Here is a 22,217-nt window from a genome sequence, read left to right on the forward strand (position 1 = left end):
GTTGTTGCGATTAGGAGATGTAATATATGTTATATTCAGTCTAGATCTGAGCATGTGGTTTCTGACATTGGTGGAGCAGGGTAAGATCGGTGTGGGCCTTGTGGCAAATCATTGAATCCATTGGACAGGGGTTAGTGTGCAGATGTGACTAGAAATATCCTTGTCACCAAGCAAGTGACTAACATCTGCAAAATGTAGTTGAGGCAAGAATTTAGTTGGTCTTATAGTTTTAGACTGGGGAGGCATCATTAAGTTGTCAGTAATTAGGTTCAATGGTGGTAGGAATTTAGTTGGTTTAATGTAGTTAAGATTGCGGCGCAAATACAGTTATGGTAGGTGAGAGCATATTAGTAATCTTAATTATGTCCCTCGACGTATACGTTTGAGGCTCGGCCTTAGGATTAAAGGTAGGTGTGGTTAAAGCAATTGTGCTACTGTGGATGACTAGTAGCAATAGGCCTACAGAGGTTGTTATAATGGCATACATGCCTTGGAATGCCCGGGTAGTGCACAGGTATGAAGGACGTTCAATGGGTACGTTGAGATTTAGAGCAAAGGTAGAGATTGATCAATAGATGTGTAACGTTAGTGCCAATTTAGGATTGTCTAATCGCATACACCAGGACAACCCTAAGTAATGGCTGGATACGTTTGAGAACAGGCAAAGGGTTGCATAAGAGTCATAGAGGTCCTAACATAGTTAAGCCGTACATACCACAATAATAATGCATATCTAAGTAGGCAGTTCATTAACATATGTAGAATCACGTTACGGCGCTCATATTTCAAGCAGTGGTCACAGTCGTTTACCACTATGAACTTGTGGGGTCAGTGTAATACGTGAATCCCTGAGCCTAGCTAAAACAAATAGGTCACTGGCAGAGTATCCAGTAGGTGAGAGTGACGAGTATCGTTACCCTTGTATAGTGGGAAGGATTCGACTGCCCTAGGTTAAAAATCAGCACCTGACGTAGGCTAAGAGTGAGAGCATACGTACAGTCCTAGCATTCATAGCTACCGTTTTTTTCTCTATACAGTTACACGTAGGTTACCGATACACATGTCCTAGACCCTCATAATTATTAGCGCTAGATCAGTTAGGTGCAAAATGGCATAGCAACATACTTGAGGTAGTGGTATTTTACATTGAGGAGTGGCAAAATAGAGAAAGGAGGGCACATCATTAATGGAGTCGCACTTTCCTGAATATAGAATGCTTGCAGGCATAGCAAAACAAACACATTAACATATATTTGCGTAACATGTAGGAAAGGCCTGAAACACTTTCATAGCTGATAATACAACATGTTATTAAAGGTTCATTTTGCAGTTTTTAATGCTCTTACCAGAAAAGAAAAGAGTCTCGAGCCTGCAAGGTTCATACATTTCAGGCTGGAGGGCATGCTAGGATAACGTCGGAGGTAGTGATAAGAAGGAAGTACTCTGGGTATGTTGTAGAAGAAGGTATGAAAAGGCCACGGCCCTCGTCCCTTCCGGCCCAGACAGGCACAGACAGGCCCTTTTTCAGCAGCCCTTAAGAGAGCGGCCAGCTTCCACATGACGGTGACGCTGTTGGGCGGATAAGGGGGTCACAGGCCAATCAGCTGCTCCTATTTAAACAGATGGGCAGGTCTGTTAGGGTCAGGCTACATACAACGCGGCCATTGCACACGTTACTAGGCAATGAGAGAATGCTACGCCGTATAATATCAACAATGGCTGAAGATGCAGAGTCAACGGGGTGAATAACGGAGTTGCTTCAATGCAGCTGATAAAATTAATACGGGCAAACGGCTATATTTTCGACTGGGTTGCATGAGACCCCTGATCTCATTGTGTGATGTGGTTGGGTCAAGCAGGACGCTTCTGATGAGGAGTGAGATGAATCCTGGAGGGAGAAGGCTACTGCCCTCTCGTTTCGAATGTCGGCACGTAGAATGAAGGTCCAGGGCACAGACAGGCCCTTATTGAGCGGCCCTTAGAGAGCGGCCAGCTTCCGCCTGACGATGACACCGTTGGGCGGATAAGGGGGTCACAGGCCAATACACAGCTCCTATTCAAACAGATGGGTAGGTATGTTAGGGTCAGGCTACCTTTGAGAGTCGAACGCTAAAGAAAGCATGCCCACATCCCTTATGTATTTCAAGTTAAAGTAGTTGTGCTTCGAGATGGTGCAAGTTTTCACAAAGCATTGAATGATTACCTTCTGTTAAGAGTAAGACTGTAGAGGAAAGCGGACACTGTGCAAGCAGCAGCTTCCCAGCATTTATCCAGGACAGCTTTATGGCTCACCTAATGTTTCCAGTGTGAATTCCACCACTTTAAGAATAGGGATTGTAATGCTGGCAAATTGCAAAAGTGAAAGCAAGGATGAGGTCCTTGTGTCAACAACCTGCTTGTGATGCTCTGAGCAAAAAGGCATACCCACAAAATCCAAGTCACTGATCTAAGGCATCCAACTGTGGGCAGAATTATGAAGAACACCGTTGCCCTCTGCAACATTATGAAATGGTCCAAGAGCATAGAATATCTAATCAAAGCCCTAACGAACAGTGCTGAAATGTGAGGTCTACTGAAACATATGGTCTGACACTAAGGCATACCACAATGGCATCTTCAACATAATTGTACCAGTACCACATAAATGTCTTTCTTCTATGTTAAATAACTTTTAGAAGGTTGCCTTTGAACCCTTTTCAACAAAACAATATTTAAGATGACAAGGAGAATGCAGACTGTCAATAGTTGGAGCTAAATGGCAAACTGAACCAAGGTGTCTAATTTCAATTCCTCAGTAATGAATGGAATACCTTGGATTGAAGAACATAGTTTTCTTGTTTTAGCAGTGACAATTCTCTTTCCTGATCTTGTTTCATTTCTTGCATCTTGTGCCGCAGGTCATTCTCTTTTTGTAAATAATCCTCTTTTAGGTGTTCAAGAAGAAGGTGCTCCCCTCTCCACTTTCCCTCCAGCTCTTCAATAATCTTTTGCAGATCAAGTTCTTGCTGTGTGTGTCTGCTCAGGTTGACCAAGGAATCTCCTGCATGAATGCGTTCACTGCTATCCATTACCAACTTCGTCTGTAAAAAGTTACACATTGATCAACACTTTCATAAAGAAATGGCTAGTCATAAGTAACTTGAGGGGCTGACGAGCAGAGAAAACACTTATGTACTTGAACCATTAGAGAAACTTCACTTTATTGAGGGAATCATTTAATAACTTGTGGAGCACGCATAGATGTAATCCTCACAAGGCTCACCAATAAAAGCTTGAAAATCATGGCCGACTATATACTTCCACGTAATTATTGAAATGTAAGCATCTTAAACTAGCCTTCAAACGTAAAGCGATTTTGATTTTGACAAATCCTAACAAAGAGCAGCAGATGATTCCAAACTGAAGTTTCATCTGGAAACTATTGCATCATCAGTAGGGTAAAAACAAACCTGTCTCACGACGGTCTAAATCCAACTCACTTTATATCAGTGATGTTCTTTGGAGACAAGGAGTGTGTTACAAAGAAGAGAGTGAAACTCGGAGGTAAGACATTACAGATTGACCTGTCTTCAAGGGAGATTGGAGTTCAGATAACAAACATGTATTCATTAAGTAGAAAACCTTGCAAACAATAAGGGAGTTAAACAGTAAATAACAAAAGGCTTAAAAGTCAATGATGAAGTTTCTTGGGGACTAGGAGGAATATTTAGAATTGTTCACATAAGAAGAGATTGAAGTGAAAGAATAAGAAAGATAAATGAAAGGTAAAAATACAAACAACTGCTGGCAAGAGCTTTTATTATTTTCATTATGGGGTAAAGGTGAGTGAGAATATTCTTAGATGTTATCAGGTTTTCCCAATTTCCAAAGGTAAAATCATTGAATATTATTCCCAGATTCCTAAGAAAAGGAGTAGGAAGAATTAGCGGTCATGACTGAACATAATATGCTTCTAAACAAGCCCCCCCGCCCTTCATATTGCTTCCAGACTAGATAAGGCATTGCAAACTCTATCTCCTTAGCCTCCTGACAAACATGGACAAAAACATGGATGGGCATACCTTAATGAAGGCAGAATGCATGCGATGGCCTAGACATTACTTGGATGGAGAAGAAAGTAGAACAGCCAGAGGTCACACAACTCATAATATCAGAAACAGAGCTTTTTTGAAATGGTGCCTGAGCAGCACGTGTCTCCAGCAAACAACGTTTGAATTGCCTGTATGATAGAATCCAATCCTGAGTTTGGGTAAAGTCTTGATGGCACATAACCCAGAAAGCCAATGTAGAACGAATCACACACAAACGGATAGTATGATTCTATGCAAATGTATTTTGTATGATATTTGATTTATTTTTCTTTTCTGGAATGTTTATTTGTGGCCATGTATTCAATATTTGGCTGGTCATAATGTTATTTTGTTAATCTTATGACAATACCTTAAGGTTCCCTTTCTGCTAAACTATCTAGATTTTGAATGTGCTCATATATTTATTATTATTAAAATATTTTTTCTACAAGTCCCATAGGCACTATTTTTCAGTAAATACCAAATAATTTGGTGACATGGCCAGCAATCCAACCTACATTCCCATCTCCTCTGGTTGTTTTAAGGTGTCCCTTTCTGAGCTTTCAAAAAGAGTCTTTCAAACAAATTATTCCAAGTGAATAAAAATCTTCAACAAAAAGGTGCCCTCCTCTTGAAACACCAGCAAGGTCTCTCCTTCCCTAATCTGTGTGAAACTTATCAAACTAAGACTAGCACTCTCTGCCTTTCTCAAGGGTGTCCTTTGGTAGTCCCAATTTTCTAGTTCCTAGAAAAAGAAAGGGTATGTCACCCTGAGAAGGTTCATACCAGTCGGAGGACGCCTTCCAGCCACTCACAGTCTTTATAGAATCCTTTCTCCGAGGGAGGGCTGGAGAGCGGCAAGGAGAATGGTTGCCTTGCCTGATAAGAGTGCTCCGGCCCCGGCGAAATCCTAATAACAAAATATCCTTGAAAGTGCCTGCTATTGGGACCTCCCGCACAGGAAAAGACAGCTGCTAGCATGGGGCGGCAGTGGATCAAGGCTAGGGCCCCGGAGGGACTCGGACATTGTGATTTGATGGCTTGGACCTCCGCCAGGAGGAGGCGGGCCCCCTGCTGGAGGCCGGCACTACAGAGGCCTGTGTGGGGGAGGGGCTGCTAGTGCATGTACTCCGTTGAGTCTGGTTTCCATCTCTTTCCTGACTGCTGTGCTGGGACGACAGCATGTGGAGCACACCAGTGCCATTGATCCGAAAATGATTGCAGGAGAGAGCGGAAGTACTGAATCACCGGGCATCTGTGCAGTCGGCGAAAGGGGGTGAAACCAACACGACCCCGGGTCGAGGGTGGGTGTATTTTGCGGGGTACATTTACCAGCCCAACAGAAATCCTTGCCTCACCAAACGGCTTTTAGCAGTTACAGAAATAAAGGCTGCACTGTGGTGGCTGAGCACATATTCCTTTGCATCACAACTGCGTTTTAAGCAGTTATAGAAATCAGGGCTGTGTTGTGTTAGGTAGAATCATATGCAGTACCCTTAGGGAACACCACACACAATTAAGACTACAAGTGCAAGTACAAATTCACCTTTGGTACAAGCCTGTGCTACACAGTAAAGTGGTAGCGATGGCTGAGCAGCCAGACTTATCTCAAGAGTAAAGTGAGCAGTATCAGAAGTTACACAAAGGACAGTAATTACTTTGGTTCAGACAAACACCGACTCAAGGTTTCTGAGTAAAAGAATATACATTTATTTACACATTCATTTGTAAAACAGTTCACTAAATAAAGCAGCAGAAAACCACACTCTTAATACACTACACAACACCCAATCAATTCTGGACAAGTTAAGCTCAAAATGAAGCGTGAGCAAAATGGCACTCTGGCAATTTAAAAAGGGAGGGAAAGACAAGGTTATACAAAATTAAGCAGCCCCAACAAGTAAGTAGGCAGGGCAATCTAGAAAAGGATTGCTACAATGAGGATTCAAATCAATAGGCCTGGGCCAATGTTAATGGTTCAGAGTCTATGCAGAGGATCACACAGTTCAGAGTAGTTTGCGGTTAAGTCTTTGCCAAGAGTTCGAAACAAAGTTGGTCGGAAGAAAAGTTACTTAAAAGAGTAGAGAAGGACAAGCCCTCGGATTGGCGAAAGATTTATAACACTTTCACCGCGGTCGGACCGAATGAACAACCAGGTTTGAACAGTACCTTAGAAGAAGAAGAAGAAGAATGCTGTAGCCGAGGCAAAAGTTCCTGGTTAATCCTGCAGGCTCAAGGTTCCTGAAGCGACTGTCGGACTAACATGAAGAAGGAAGACTGGAGGGTCCTGCACTGCCGAGGGAAGAAACCAGCAGCAGATCAAAGCAACAAATAAAAGGTGCGCTCCTTAAAACCCAAACAGGGTCCGGTCCTCCTGGCTATCCGGTTCACTACAGATGTGCACAGCAAATTCGACCAGGAGAGGGAGGCCTTGCTTGGTGTTTGGCAAACTGGTTGGTCCCACCAGTTTGGAGATTCGGACCCGCAGCAGGGCTTCACCGGGAGGTTCAGTCATGGTAGTGGTCCTCTTCTTTCAGCTTCTCTTTGGGTCTCTCGATCCAGTGGCAACTCTGCCTTCCAAGTACCAGAGACCTGCTTTTTATGCAGTTGTCCCCCCATTCACACAGCCTGGCTGTCAATCATACAGCAGGGTGGCTGTCCTGGCAGGACAGTCACCTAACCAATCAAACAAGAGTGCGACTTGGGTTTCCAAGGGAAACCTGAGCAGGGATCCTAAAACCCCTCCCTCACATCCTGTCTACCAAGACTATCAGGCACCTAGGAGGGTTTTTGTGCAGAAGCCTGCCAAAGGACAGCGAACAAAGGAACCAAACCTGTTTTGGCGGGCAGAGTAAAACACGAGAAAGACCTTTAAAAAAAGAAATGGTCCACCCATCACAGGTCACGCAACCGGTAATGCTTTCTTGGCGGCTGTTCTTTAAAATCGCTCCCATGCAGGGGTTCTCTCAGTCTAGGCGCAGTTAACAGAGCACACAGTCCCACCATCACAAGTCACGTAACCGATACCCTTTTCATCAGGTTTTGCAACAAATGTCCACTTCTTTCTCTTAACAGTGAGAAAGTACCTTTGTTTTACCAGAAGCTTGTTTATCCTTTACTTGGTTATGCTATTCATACTGGTCTCTCTTTTCACACCCTTCTGGGATTTTGCCAATACTTGTATTTCATTCAACTTGCTTTGTGGTATTTGCCACCATTTGAACCATGTTGCTTTTGTTTTATTCAAAACATTCTCTTTGTTTACTTTATCTTTGTGTGGCATTCAGAAATGCTTATTCAATCAAACTTTCATATTGCGGTATTGAAAAATGCTTTCAATTTGTTCTGTATTAAAAATAATTTTTGGCACTCGCACACATCAACTCATGGTTCCCTCTAGAACTTTTGCTTTCTTTGATTTCAGGTCTCTCAAGGCACATCAACAGTCTTTCTGCATGTTCTCGTCAGATACTAGAATCTTAGCGTAGAGCACTGCCCCTTCTAGACCACCTGTTTCCCCACTGGTTTCTGGCAGGCTCACCAGTCTTTTCACCGACCCTGTATTGGTATGCAACCCTTCTCTTAATGTGACTCCAGCTGCTTGTTCGTTCGGGAAACCCAGCTGCCTCTCCCATCTGCTCCATGGCTTTGCACACCCTTGCCAGCCTTCTATTTCCGGGAGGAACAGTGTTCTCTGGGCTGAGTGGCCCGACCCTCTGAAGCAATTGCTTTCCTTCCGGTCCTCTGGAGGCCCCTTCTGCACGGGCCTGCTGTCCTGCCGCCTGCTCCTTCTCTCCGTTATGCCTCGCCGAGTGTCACAGCTTCCAGGTTGCACGCTGGTTCCCTTCACGCAGTTCGCCACTGCTCCTGCTTCCCGCCAGCAGGTTTTAAATATCTCAGTTTCTCCCGCTCTAGTTTCTCCTGCTTTCTTTCTTGTTGAACTGCCTGCGCTTTTATATTCTTGAGGATTGTTAAGTGCCCTCAGGTGTTCAGGGGTGGACCATTTAATTCAATTGCCTGACCATAGTTAAAGGGACATGCCTGAACTTCACAAAACTCTGTAGGCCGCTTCCTCGTCACAGTAAAAGAGAGGTGAAATGGCTATCTTTTGGGTCCTTCCTTTCCGCTATCTTTTTCTCTATCTGTGGTGTCCCCCAGGGAGCTAACCTCTCATCCTGGCTGTTCAACCAATACCTGGCACTCCTTGCCCACCGCATTGCCGCTCTCTGCCCCAACTTTCAGTGCTATGCGGATGACACCCATCTCATTCTCAGGCTACCCTCGGCCTCTTCCTCTCCCTCCCTCATCTCTGACTGTCTGCTATCCAGGAGTGGTGTGCCGCCAATGACTTCTGCCTTAATGCCAGTAATACTGAGATTCTCCTCATCAGCACACCCGCTGCCTCCTTCCTTGCAGCCCTCTGGCCGGCCTCTCTTGGCCTTCTTCCTGCTCTCACCTGCAAGGCTAAAAACCTGGGGGTCATCTTCGACTCCACACTCTCCTTCTCTCTTCACATCTCTGACGTCTCTAAGAAGTCACACTACCAGCTGCACCTCCTTAGAGGTATTCTTCCTTTCCTTTCCTTCCCGCAGAAGCTCACTGTCTCCAGAGCTCTGGTTCTCTCTAGGCTGGACTATTGCAACAGCCTCTTTCTAAATCTGCCTGCTTCTACTCTCTGCCCTCTGCAACTTAACCGGACCAGGACTGCGAGACTTGTCCTTGGCCTCAAGCCCACGGATTGTATCTCTCCAGGACTGAAATCTCTGCCCTGGCTCCCAGTGGCTGCGAGGATTAAGTTAAAAACCCTCTGCATCATCAAAAAGGCCTTCTGGGGCCTGGGCCTCAATACCTTCAACTCTCTCTTCCTATATGTCTCCCTTCTCAAGCTCTTCGCTCATCCGCCTCCAACTCCCTCAGGGTCAGTCGCTTCTCCAAGCAACAAGTTGGTGGGAGATCTCTTTCCTTGGCTGGGGCCTCCCTCTGGAACAGCCTCCCTGCCTCCCTTAAACTGGAGGAGAACCCTCTCCGGTTCAGGAAGATCCTCAAAACCTTTCTCTTTGCTTCTGCTTTTTCTCCTCCCCTCCTCTGCTGACCTCCTAGTTGTATCTGGAACTGCACTACCTGGACACCCTCTGATCTCGGGACCAGGTCCTTCCCCGCCACCGTTTCACACCTGCACTGTCCACCTGGCAACCCCCGCACTTGGGGACTGTCTCTGTATCCATACAGTCCCCCTCCCTGCCCTTGACAACTGATGTCTGCACTTACCATGCACTTGCCACATGCTGGCTGCTACTTAATTATTGCTTTCATCTTTGCCTTGTACTCCACTGTCCCTGCCATCTTTCCATGCTCTTGAACGATCTGAATGACACCTGGCCTAGTAGGATCATTGTCCGTCCTCCCTTTGATCCCCTCCCTTGCCTTGTCGCACCGCGTGTATAGGCACGTTATAAATGCCATATCATATCATCATATCATTATCATACCTACCAGTGTTCATCACTCTTTGTTGCCTCTTCCTCATCCTAGTACCATTATGTTTTAAAGAATGGGAAATGTGTGACAATAGCCCATAAAGGCCTGCAGAGGGTTAGGTTGATCTTCAGAAGGGAAACGGGATGCCATGTCTCGCCTGTGGATAGCCTTCCCCCCAATTCCCAAGGACCCTCCACCCATGTGATCCTCCCTCGCTTATCCACCCCCAGGGTCGGGATCCAAAAGCAATGGCCTTTCCCTGGTCTCCTGAGAAGAGAATCCAAGGGGAGTAGGTGTGAGGATACCCTCATGTTTCTCACATAGCCTTCCCCTATGCGGGTTGTACCGGGGAGCTTCACAGGGAAACCGGGAGAGCAAGTTACGTTACCTTGCTCTCAGCCCTTTCGGTGTTCTACTGCGAAGCAATAAAGTTGGAGGTCCAAGAACCACTTCACCCGAGGGTTGGACTCCTTCCTCTGACTAATCAATACCAAAGGGGAGTGGTCGGTTATTAATCGAAACCTACGACCCAAGAGGTAGTACTTCAGATGTATCACTGCCCACTTGATTGCCAGTGCTTCTAACTCTATGACTGAGTAGTTTTTCTCCCTGCGGAACAACTTCATACTGATGTATAGAATTGGGTGTTCCAAACCATCGTGATTTTGTGAGAGGGTGGCTCCTAACCCTAGCAGAGAAGGAGGATGAATTATTTTGAAAAATCAGCCACTTTCAAAACAGGGCTCTGGCATAGGGGCTTGCTTCAGGATTATATCACAAATTTCGTCTTCATCCTCGCATTTGATCTTTTGGGGCTTGGTGTTCTTTCATTTTTCAGCTAATCCTGTTGTAAAAATTCAGAATAAATCTGCTGTAGTAACCGATTAGCCCCAAAAAGGCCCTCAGATCTTTTTTTGTTTTTGGAGTGGGAGTATCGAGAACAGCTCTCACCTTCTTGCTGTGGTTGGACAAGTACCATTACCCACAAAAAACACCAAATATTCAACCCAGATTGGGCCAACTCGTCTTTTCTGGGGCTATCCCTGCTTAGCTTAACACCCTCATGACTGTGTAAAGGTGGTACAGATGGTTTTCCCTTGTCTTGCTATGTATAACACTGTTGCCTATATAGGCTCTGCAAAAATCCAAGTATGGCTGTGGGATTTTATCCATTAGCCTCTGAAATGTTGCAGGATCACCATGTAGACCAAATGGCAGGATTTTGAAATGAAACAATCCTATGGGAATAGCAAAGGCAGTATTCTCTTCATCAGGGCCATACAAAGGAACTTGCCCATATGCTTTTGTTAGATCTATTGTTGAAAGGTAGACAGCATTACCCTGCGGGTCAATCAAAGCATTGATACAGGGCATTGGGCAAGTGTCGAAGGCAGAGATAGCATTCATCTTTCCAAAGTCTATACAAAACAAACCTCCAACTTCCATCAGGTTTTGCCACTAACATTATAGGGGAGGTCCAAGGACTATTAGAAGGTTTGATGATGTTAGCCTCAAGCATGGTTTTAACTGCCTGGATGATAGTCTCTTTTCTAGGTCCAGGTAATCGGTATAAGCACATTTTTAGAAGTGGGCTACAACACCAGCACTTTTTTACCTATGGAGATAGACCTCAAAGAAACTTTTATCATAGGAGGTCTTTTGTTGTTCTTAAGCCTAGTTGCAGTTTGGGAGATTCGAAGTGGGGCTTCTTCCCTTTCTTCCCATGTTTCTCTTAGCATGTCCAGAACATCCCAAGGTTCTCGCCCATAAAAGAGTACAAATGCGGAAAATCCTGTAGATGCCGGAGGGGTTTTCCTAACTGCAAACAAAGCCTAGGCTATCATCTGATCCCAGATGTTACCATTCTTTTCAACTAACTTCCAAAGTATTTTTTTTAGAAATGTATAAAATCTCTCCACAAGGCCATCTGTCTCGGGATGATACACTGATGTACGTAGTGTGGAGATAAGCAACAGTTGTTTAACTTCCCCCATATACTTACTCATGAAAGTAGAGGTCTGGTCAGTTAATATTTCCTTTGGAAACCCTACTCAGGAAAAGAAAGAGCCAGTGTTTCAGGATTCTTTGTGTTGTGTTGGCTCTTGGGGGGAAAGCCTCAGGATATCAGGTAGCTTATTCTACAATGACTAGTATGTATTGTGAAGGCATCATGATGTACGATACAGCCAACAGAATATGTATTAACTTAAATGTCAGGATGGTTGAAGGTCTAACTTGCCCTATATAATCAAGTGATCAGGGTGACTGAAACCACACACATACATCACATTGACCTTGAAAAAAAATAGATATTTCTCTTAGTTGCAGTGTGAGCACAAAGACAATGCTTTGTCCCAGAGATTTTAATGCATAACGTGATTTTATGATCAATTTGGTGGAGTAGGACACACATTAACAGACATTTTGTACATAATACATAGTTTGTTAGTCCAGCTGTGTTGGGTGGAATTAAATGCAGAAAAACATCTATAATCCCTTACACAACCTAGGGATTCTGATAGACAAATAACATGTGCATGAGGTACAGGAAATAATACCCAATTAACAGTGTTGAAAAATGTACACTATATACAAAAAATAGGTAGTCAACACTACTGCCCTCTAAAATTATACTAATGTCACTGAAACCCACGCACATTCTAAACCACATTTCTCATGTCATTTCTTGACAGAGAACCGTAGGACATCCGAAATCCAACTTGTTTGTCCGTCGTGATGAAGGCCAACCATTTGCCAGCTACACTAAAGAGCCTATGAATGTGGCCAAAACACAGTATTGTCGTCTACCTATTTTGTGTATATAGTGTACATTTTTCAACACTGTTAATTTGTTATTATTTACTGTACTGATCTTGTATTATGTGCGCCTTCCTCCCTCTCCCCTTTGGGTAATCAGCTCCTTCCCTTCTCACTCTGGGGTTGTGACAGATAGAATGAGATCTAAGGATCTTGCTACCTGGATTTGGTTTATGGGAATCAAGATATCCAAAGAAGGCATCTGGGACTTCCTCCTCCACTGTCCAGTTAGAATACTGCGTCTCTACCAGAATATTCCCACAAGGACAACCCTGGACTCCCCTACCCACGTGATCCTTCCTCGATCGTCCCCCCCCAGGGTTGGGATTCAAGAGCGATGTCCCTCCCCAGGCCACCTGAACAGAGGAGAATACCCCTAGGTTTCGCACACCCACATACAACAATCTATCTTTTCTTAAACGGAATACCTAATGGGAGAATACGGCTAGGTTTCTCAAACCCACAAACAACAATCTATCTTTCCTTAAACTGGATGCACTAAATAAGATCCAATAATTCAGACACTCCCAAACTGAGGCACACTCAACACAAACAAGAACTTCAAAAACAATCTCTCAATCTTAAATAAGCCAAATATTATATAATGCATTCAAACATATGGGAAACAGCAAATAGGAATGATAAACAGAAAAATCTTAAAATACCAAAGGGTTAAGCAAAAACTAGAAATGATGCTACAAAAGTAAACAGCTCACTGCAAAACTACGCCTAAACCCACAGAAACACCAGTGAAAGCAATTATGTGCACATTGTTTAAAACTCAAGAAGAGTGACCAAAAAGGTATAAACCACCAAGGAACAAATGAAAAGTTGGGCAACCCAGAAACAGATCTCCTCAAGCGCTTTTGTCAATACTATTTCTCCATACTACCAACTGATACAACACTGCCAGCCTGATTATTTCCCATACAGAGATCCCCACATTTAAGCATGATGAATATGTCCTCCGAGTCTTGGTGCATCATCTATAAGGCAGTCGCCCTCAAGTCACTCAGCTACCTTGCTGAGAAACTAAGCATCTCTGGCGGACATCGCAACACTAGAAGTCAGCACACATGCACACTTGAAATACACCACTGCAAAAAGGAAAGGACCAGAAAACAAGCCTTCTCTGCCTACACCACAAGACTATGAAACCTCTTCCCCGTTAGCATTAGACTTGCCCCCATGCTCCTACAATTCAGAAAATAACTCAAGACCCACCTCTTCAAAGGAGTCTCTCCTCCTCAACACCTAGGCCATAACGTTGCCCTCCGCGCCACCTGACTCGCTAGACGCTGTCCACCACTATTCGACCTGACCAACCTGTACAGCTCTACCCCTCCTCTGTGCCCCTCTGTATCCTACCCATGCTGTATATCTGTTCTGTTATAACCTCTGAAAATTGCACTGTTATGAATCTGTACTGTTGCATACCTCTGTTAAGCACTCTGTTGGGTGTCTGTATTGTTGTCTACCTCTGTAAAGCGCTCTGTTGCTTCTCGAAGTTAGGTCTGCGCTAAATCAATACAATAATAATGTCATTATGCCAGTGCTACAATGGCGGCTATAAAAATGTCCGGAATAGCCTTCTTTTTTAAGGGGGTTCTCCACTGTACCACAGTTCACTCTAATATCCCACATCAAACTCATAGCCTGTGTCCCCTGTTTGGGGGTGTCACGTGGTTGACATAGATTAAGAGACAAAGGGCCCGACAACAATGTGATTAATGTTACAGATGGCACATAAAAGACAGATCAAGGTTTTTATTTCTATTTTGAGGGTCATAGGAACATCTCTCTTGTCAGATTTCCTCCTGAACCAAGACATGTATAATCCCCCTGGTTAGTGCTACCTCAGAGTAAGCCGTACTGTCTAATTCTAGACTACAGTTAGAGAGGTTACACAAAATGCAGGCTTCTCTATGCACCCTGCAGAGCTTGCTAACTTTCCCTACTCTGACCAAAGATAAGTGTCCTAATGGAGTTTGCAGAAGTGCCTTGCACCAGCTCTGTAAATTCAACTAACCAGTCACAACCACTCACCTCTTCTTCTCTATTCTCAGGGTCAGTCACTTCCTCTGGCTTACTCCTCCTACGAGTTAATTGCCCCTCAGCCGTTTCACTCCTGCTCCTTGCCTCCACCCTTTGATGTTGCCAGGCTTCTCACTACTCCCCTCTCTTCTACTACCCTCCTACACCCACTATTACTCCCCCTCTTCCACTACTACTCTCCACTTTCTACTTGTACTATGCACTTCCTACTTCTATTCTCCACTTCCCACTTCTACACCCCCTCCTCAGACCACTACCCTTACTATTCCCCTCCTCCCACTACTACTCCCCTCCTTCCACTATTCTCCTCCTCGCACTACTACTCTCCTCCTCCCACTACTACTCCCCTCCTTCCACTATTCTCCTCCTCGCATTACTACTCCCCTCCTCCCACTACTACTCCCCTCCTTCCACTATTCTCCTCCTCGCATTACTACTCTCCTCCTCCCACTACTACTCCCCTCCTTCCACTATTCTCCTCCTCGCATTACTACTCTCCTCCTCCCACTACTACTCATCTCCTCCCAATATCACTCATCGCCTCCCACTACCACTCCACCCAACACATACACCCTGCTTTCACTTTGTACCATTCACTTTATATTCATTCCTTGCTGTGCTTCTACTAATTTGCCACAAAAAACGCAGACTCAGAACGCCTTTCACTCCTAAGCAAATACCTATCCTTCTCTGCCAATCTCCACTGCAAGCCACCACTCCCTGTTTCCTTCACTTGGTCCATCTCCACTTCCACTGCTGATCTCATGCGAATAACCCACACTTAACTCTTCCTGATTTTTGTTTAAACACCCTTCCCCTTTGATGATTGGTCTCCTTCCCCTACCCACTATATGCTCTGTTCTCCTCCCCAGGGCATGCATGTGCAGAGGAAAGCTTTCAAAGTGGGGCTAAGCCCCACCCACTGTTGCACGTGCTTGCCATATAATGGATATGGTGACATCAAATGTTTAATGTTCCAGTTTGTGGATTGGGCCCCCGTTCCCAGTGAGGCTCTGGGTAATGTGGTGAACAAGAAGAAGGATTCAGACAAGTGAATGTCATTTTCAAAGGTTTTATTTAAATTAAAAGAAACACATCTAACTAGACCTGTCGTTATGAGGGAAGTTCACTACCTGGCAAAACAAAAACTAAGGGTGCACATTAAGTCCAAACAAAGTCTTTTGTCTGAATCCTAACCACTAATTGGCCCTACCACTTTTAAAAACACCTACCTAAAAAAAAGGGAAAGTTTGCACGACAGCCTCAGTGTGGGATTCTACCCGGCCCACTTGTAGTAGACTTGCTCAGAGTCTAAAAGTTCTTTAGTGTGCAATGGTATCGTTTTCACAATCATCATCAAACTGTTTCTTTTGCTACTTTTCTCAGGTTTTATTTTCAAATGTCCAAATCCCATCAGGATTACTTGTCAAAAAACTCATTAGTCTCCCACCTTCGGATATTGGGATTCCCTTAACTCCTGTGGTCCTTTCGTGGACGTCTTTATTTATCACAATTACAATAGTCACTAGCCTGATCAGCTAACCCAGCCTAGGCATGCAAGGTTCATATCTGTTTTATTCAGTTTAGTGGGGCCGTGTGCCCACTAGATTCTCTCACTTACTCATGCTTCTGGCAGCTATTTCAGCCTAAATATACAAGGTTTATGTCCTTTTTCACCTCTGGTTTCGTGAGGCAGTGTGCCCAGTGAAGTCCCTCAAGTCCACATACTCTTGGCGGTAATTCCAGCCGGGACATAACATGTTCATAGCTTTTCCCCAATGCTTTCCAAACTTGCGTCTCTTTTGATATTTCGTGAAACCAACTGTTCCAGGATTTACTGGTGTCCCCAGATCGACAGCGGCTGTGTTCCGGACAGTGCTGCTTCCAGTGGAACAGGCACTTGTTGAGTGGAGCTCGGTGATCTGGGTCCCTCTTCAGTCTCAGGTCTCGGCATCCGTTGCTGGGCCCCTGGACACACCACTGTTCACGCAACCAGAGAAGACAGTGGTCTTCCTGTTGAGTCTCGCACCCTGACCAGAGCCTCTTGCTCGGTCAAGGGACCCACTGTCCAGCCTCCAGCTGGCGGGTCTCTTTCCACTCACGTCCCTGCTGGCTTCACGGCACGGCGTGGTCCCACCCCTCCAGGACCTCGTTGCTGCAGAGGCTCGCCTCTGAGTAGCAGTTGCTCTCCTCCCTCCGTGTGAGTCCCTCATACATTCACAGTCCATCACTTTATATATATAATTGTAACAACAAGAAGTGTGTCCATCTTCCTTGACCTTGGTATTCAGGTGATGTTCAGCAGAGACAAAGAAGGATCTTTGATGAATATAGTCATTATAGGAGATGCCAAAGTTGTATCAATAATTTAAGTTACTCATTGTAGAGTGACTAGAGTACTCGTAGTCCATAGTCCACTTTCTTCCATCCTTGTGGGTGTCCCAGGGGATGGTACTAGTAACATTGGCAGCGATAAAATGAGCTTCCTCTTTAAATTTAGTATAGCGCGCCGGGGTGCGGCCTCGGGTGTGGGAACGCTCTGCCGAGGAACCGCCCTCTGTCGCCTGACCTCAGTCCCCCTTGAACACATTGGACGTTTAGATACCCTGCTAGTCATATTACCTATAAGCCATTGGCATACTAGCAGGGGAAGGTGGGAGGGACGTACGGAGGAAAGGGGGACTATGGACTATGCGCACTCCAGTCACTACAGTGAGTAACTTTAATTACTCATAAGTCCCGTCCCCTTTCCTCCATCCTTGTGGGTGTTTCCACCGAACAAGAACATAGGGTGGAGCTGTGAACACCTGCATCATATCTAGGATGAAGCGAACCACCTGACCAAACTCTGCATCATGCCTGGAGCTGGTGTCCAGCTAATAGTGTTTACAGAAGGCTGCCAGAGTTGACCAAATGGTCGCCTTGCTGAAGACATTCCAAGAAGAATGTCTCTGAAACGCGACGGCAATGGCCTTGGCTCTGACCGCATGGGTATGAATCCTCTCAGGAACAAGTTTGCCCATGGCCGTGTAGGCCTCTGAAATGGCCTGGACCATCCAACAGGCGATGGACGCCTTGGATGCCTGAGACCCGGGGGAGGAGCCACCAAAAGTCACAAACAGTGCCTCGGACCTCCTGAAGGATTTTGTCCGAGAGAGATAAAACTTGAGAACTCTCTTGAGGTCCAAGGAATGTAGGGACCTCTCTGCCTCTGTGGGTTCAGGAACAACACCGGCAGTCAGATCTCTTGATTCAGATGGAACGGAGAGACCACCTTGGGCAAGAAGTTAAGGTGCACATGCAAGATGACCTTGTCGTTGAAAAACGTGGTGAAGGGCTCACAAAAAGACAAGCATGCAGCTTACTAACCCAGCGCGCAGAGGTGAGAGCCACCAATAAAACTGTCTTCAGTCTCACCAAGCGGATGTCCACAGATGTCGGGCAAAAGGAGCAGTGGTATTGTGATCCTATCCGACTGAGGCCCCGTCTCCTGATCTCAGTTGGCCGCCAGGTGGAGTTGGAGGCGCCTCACCTTGAGGCGGGCGTGCTGCACAGTCAGTACGCAGGAGGCCATCAGGCCCAGAATGTGCTGGACCACCATACTGAGATGGTCGAGTTGGCCAGAAAGTGTCCCACCGCATTGCGGAGGGACATAAGCTTCTCGAGTGTGGGGAACACCTGCTGAACCGTAGTGTTCCAATGCATCCTTAGGAAGACCAGTTCCTGAGATGGGCAGAACTGCGACTTCCTACAGTTGAGAGAAAACCCCAGCTGATGAAGGGTATCTGCCAATCTCTGGTAGGAGTGCACCACCCCCTCGGCTGACCACGCCCCAGAGGCGTTGCTAGGGGGGGATCTGAGGGGACTATAGCCCTGGCTCTTTTAGTAGTAGCCCTGGATAGAAGCTCAGCGACTACAACCAAAAGGCTATAGCTAGCACCGAATCCCGCCACTCCCGACATTAGCTTAGCCCCTGGTTCTTTTCCGGACGTAGCAACACCCATGCCCCGCCATAACCAACCAGTCGAGATAAGGGTATAGATGATGGCCCTTCAGGGGCGTGGCCGGAGCTCATGTAGTGAGGCTGCGATTGCACAGAGCTCCCACTTAGATCCATGTTTGATCCTGACTCAAAGCGGCTGATGCGGCTCATTCTGACATCCAGAAGGATTTTTATGTATGGGACACTGGCATCCTGCTGCCCAGCTTTGATCCGACAAAAATCGGAGCCGGAAAGCTGGAGAAAACCTGCAGAGAGTGTGGACCCTGAGCAATTTAAAATGGCCACTGCAGCGACTTTCTAAACTAACACACTGGCCACTGAAGCAATCTGGCCGTGATGCTTTCTTTGAACTGGCCTGCCTTGAAATCCTTCCCATAAGGAACCCTCTGGTAAAGCCGGGGCCGCCTGCATTCTGCCTAATCCCGGTACTCTTGCTACTGCGGATTGGGAGCCTGGTGGCTTGCGCCTTTGACCGCCCCGATGAAGCATATGTTTTGGGTCTTGATCCTCGAGCCCTCCCCCCTCCTCCTGGATGACCCGGAACATTTAAAAAATAGAATGCACCTCTAGAACTGCTGAAGACCCACTGAATGCCTCTATCCCTCCACCCCCTTTGCTGATACATCTAAATAATGTGAGGTTGCTGAATGGTTTACTCGCTTTGGACTCCCTCCCCATATGAGCGCCGGAGTTGGTGAGTTATCCACAACTGGTACTGTGCCTACACTGTCACTGTCACTACTTGTTAAGACTGCCTATAAGTGCTGGGTCCCGCTTGATACTCTTACACCCTGTTCCTCCACTTGCTGTACCAGTTGCTTTATTTAAGAGGTCCAAGTGTTGCTATCCCTTTGGTTTGCAGTGGTCATTTCTTGCACGGTGGAGAAGCCACCCTGTGTGGTTGGGGGGCCAATCACCTAATCCATATTGCCTGCAGTGATCCTGGTCGATTGTTGGTGCACACACTCCTGCCTTTCCCAAAAATGTCACCTACCAAGAACAAGGGCAAACCAACCATCATGGACTCCTTTGCTGACCAAAACAAACAACACAAGCCCCCTCAGAACACAGATGCTGCACGAGCAGAGTTGAGCACCCTTGCTAAGAACCCCCAGGAAGACCAGGTTCTTGCTGAAATTACTGCTCTACGATCCTCACTGGAGACCAAAATTGACGAGGTTAAAATTGATGTCCACTAATGCGGCAATACATCAGGCAACTGACAGAGGGTCACGACTGCTGAACTGGGGCTAAAAGAAACTGTGGTCACCACTAAAGATCTTGTGACATGGGTCAAAGATGTGGAAATGAGGAACGCCACCCTGGAATCATGCGCAGAGGACGCAAAGAGACGGTCCCGCAAGAACAATATACATGTGTGGGGTCCCCCTGAGGGGATGGAGGGCTCGGACCCAACCTCATACATTGAAAATTTGCTACTACACGAAATCGGGCCTGGCACACTGTCGCAGGGCTTCGCAGTTGAACGAGCCCACTGGTCACTACAGAAGAAACCTCCACCTGGATCCCACCCTATACCGGTTATCGCTAGGATCCTAATTGTCTTCGACAGAGAAGTGATCCTGAAACACTCCAGGGTGGAGAGATTCAGAGGGACGGCTTTAGGATCGCCATCTACCCGGATTATATACCCGCAGTCCAGAGGGCTAGGAATTTGTTTGAGTCAGCTAAAGTGAGGCTTAGACAACTGGGCCTCAACTACATGCTCATTTGCCCTGCTAGGTTAAAGATGATCTATAATTGCAGATCACATTTCCTCGACAGTCCTGCTGCGGCAACCATGCAGTTGGGACATAACTTGGCTAGCGGCAACGGTGCCGACACTTGACCTAATGGGTAATTTTATTTGCCCTACTTACATCATGAGGTGGATCCTGGCCTTCTGAACCCTTTTTGAAGTTTTGGGGAGGTGCTTGATGTGGGGTTGTAGGCCACTGGGCGACTCAACCACTGCACTCATTTCTCCTGTGGTCTGCACCATTTCACTTCGTGTGTAACTCTGTGTGCCTTGAATTATGCTGCATTGTAATGGCTGGTAGCCGCCAGAAATGTTTTCTTCTAATAGTGGGGGTAAAGTCAGTTACCCACTGCTGGCCTTATTTGCCTGCTCTAAGTTAATGCTGGGAGCCAGCCTGTTGCTGACACCCGCTACCCGGTACACAATGGCCAGGTTTGGACTTAGTTGTACAGGAATGCCTGAGCAACGTGCGGATGCGGGCAATGTTATACAGTTTGGTTATTGTTATTTTATCATCTCCACGCATTTTGGCTTACATGGTACTGCTTTTGGTTAAGCGGGCAATCAGAGGTGGTGTATTTATGGACTAATTGCTGTTGTATAGAATGTATGGGTAACTTGGGCACTTGTGAGATGGGTGTGCTATGTTGGACTGCCTCCAGGGAATGGGGTTGGGGGGTCACCTGAATGATGTCTGGATTTTCCAGTATGTACCACTACCATGGCCCCCATTAGAATATGGACTTGGAATGTACATTGGTTGGGTTCTTACCTCTGCAGGAAAAGGGTGAAATCTTATCTGAAATGAAAAAGGATATCTATAGCTCTAATTCAGGAAACCCACCTGCTGGCAGAGGAACATGAGGCGGTTTTTAACCGCTGGGGCAGGACATGCTATGGTGCCAAATACTCTAAGTACGCCGGGTGGTGTTTACATGGATTGATGGATCGCTACCATTCCAGTTGTTGGAAATTGACAGGGACAGAGAGGGGAGGTATTTGATACTAAGGGCTATCTTGATCACAAGGAAATCTGCATTGTTAATTCATATTTCCCAAACCTTAGCATCCCATCCCATATACGCCCACTGTGTACCCATGTCACATCTAGGCGCAAGTGTTTCTTTCTTCGGGGAGGTAAAATAAATTGTGTTCATGGATGCAGTGCTTGATAGATCCTCCCCTCCTTGTAGAGGTCCATCTACAGCAACGGTCGCTCTTAGTACAGCACTAACAGACCTAGATTTGGGGGACGTCTGGAGGGAACTATATCCAGATGTTAGAGGTTACTCCTTTTACTCATCTCCCCACGATCTACACATCAGGATCGACAATTTTTTCGTTGGGTTGCAACAGATGACTGAATTTTATAGTGCTGAATACATGGGCCGCTCGATATCCAACCTCCCCCCTTGATGATCACATGGAACATTAGGAGCCCTAGACCCCCAATCCCGACATGGTGCATGCCCATCGGCCCGCTGACTGACGTTTTTAAATAAGAGTTGCAAACCTCACTGTTTGACTTTTAAAACAAAGTAGGTAGCGTGGAAGAATGGCGAAATGTTTGGGAGGCCATGAAGCTGGTGACTAGAGGCGTGGTTATTGCAGGTGCTGGGGGCATCTGACGAAAATTGCGGAAGGACTTGGAAGCTATGGAGGAAGAGATCCAAACGCAAGAGGCCCGACATACAGGCCTGCAATCGGATGAGAATTTAGCTGAGTCCTGGTCCAGTTGCCTCGAGGCATGGGAGAGGGTGTCCAAATTTGATTATGTCACGCAAACCACTAGGGCACATGCAGAGGGGGACAAACCTGGGAGACTTTTGGCGTGGCTCTGCAAACGATAACACCCTAGACCCCTAACCACCTAACTCAATGATGAATGCAGGGCCCCTTGGCGATCCAAGCTTGCAATTAATGACATTTTCACTACATACTATTCTCAGTTATATAGCCAAAATGAACAAGTAGCCCAGTGAGACGTGGCAGATGCTCTTTCCCTGATTACACTTCCCAGGCTTACTGACAGGCT

General features: G+C 46.1%; 1 protein-coding gene across 3 annotated transcripts in view; it reads right to left on the bottom strand.

The window, feature by feature from the left end:
• The window catches only part of CEP162 (centrosomal protein 162), a 2,248,134-nt gene that overhangs the window by 1,083,081 nt on the left and 1,142,836 nt on the right, over positions 1–22,217 (bottom strand). For all 3 annotated transcript variants that reach the window (XM_069606335.1, XM_069606333.1, XM_069606334.1), the window contains one exon: positions 2,811–3,080. In XM_069606335.1, the coding sequence (XP_069462436.1) occupies positions 2,811–3,080 (270 nt within the window). The remainder of the gene's footprint in view (positions 1–2,810; positions 3,081–22,217) is intronic.

This window comes from Ambystoma mexicanum, chromosome 4p, assembly GCF_040938575.1.
Source record: "Ambystoma mexicanum isolate Mex_15411 chromosome 4p, UKY_AmexF1_1, whole genome shotgun sequence".
NCBI lineage: Eukaryota > Metazoa > Chordata > Amphibia > Caudata > Ambystomatidae > Ambystoma > Ambystoma mexicanum.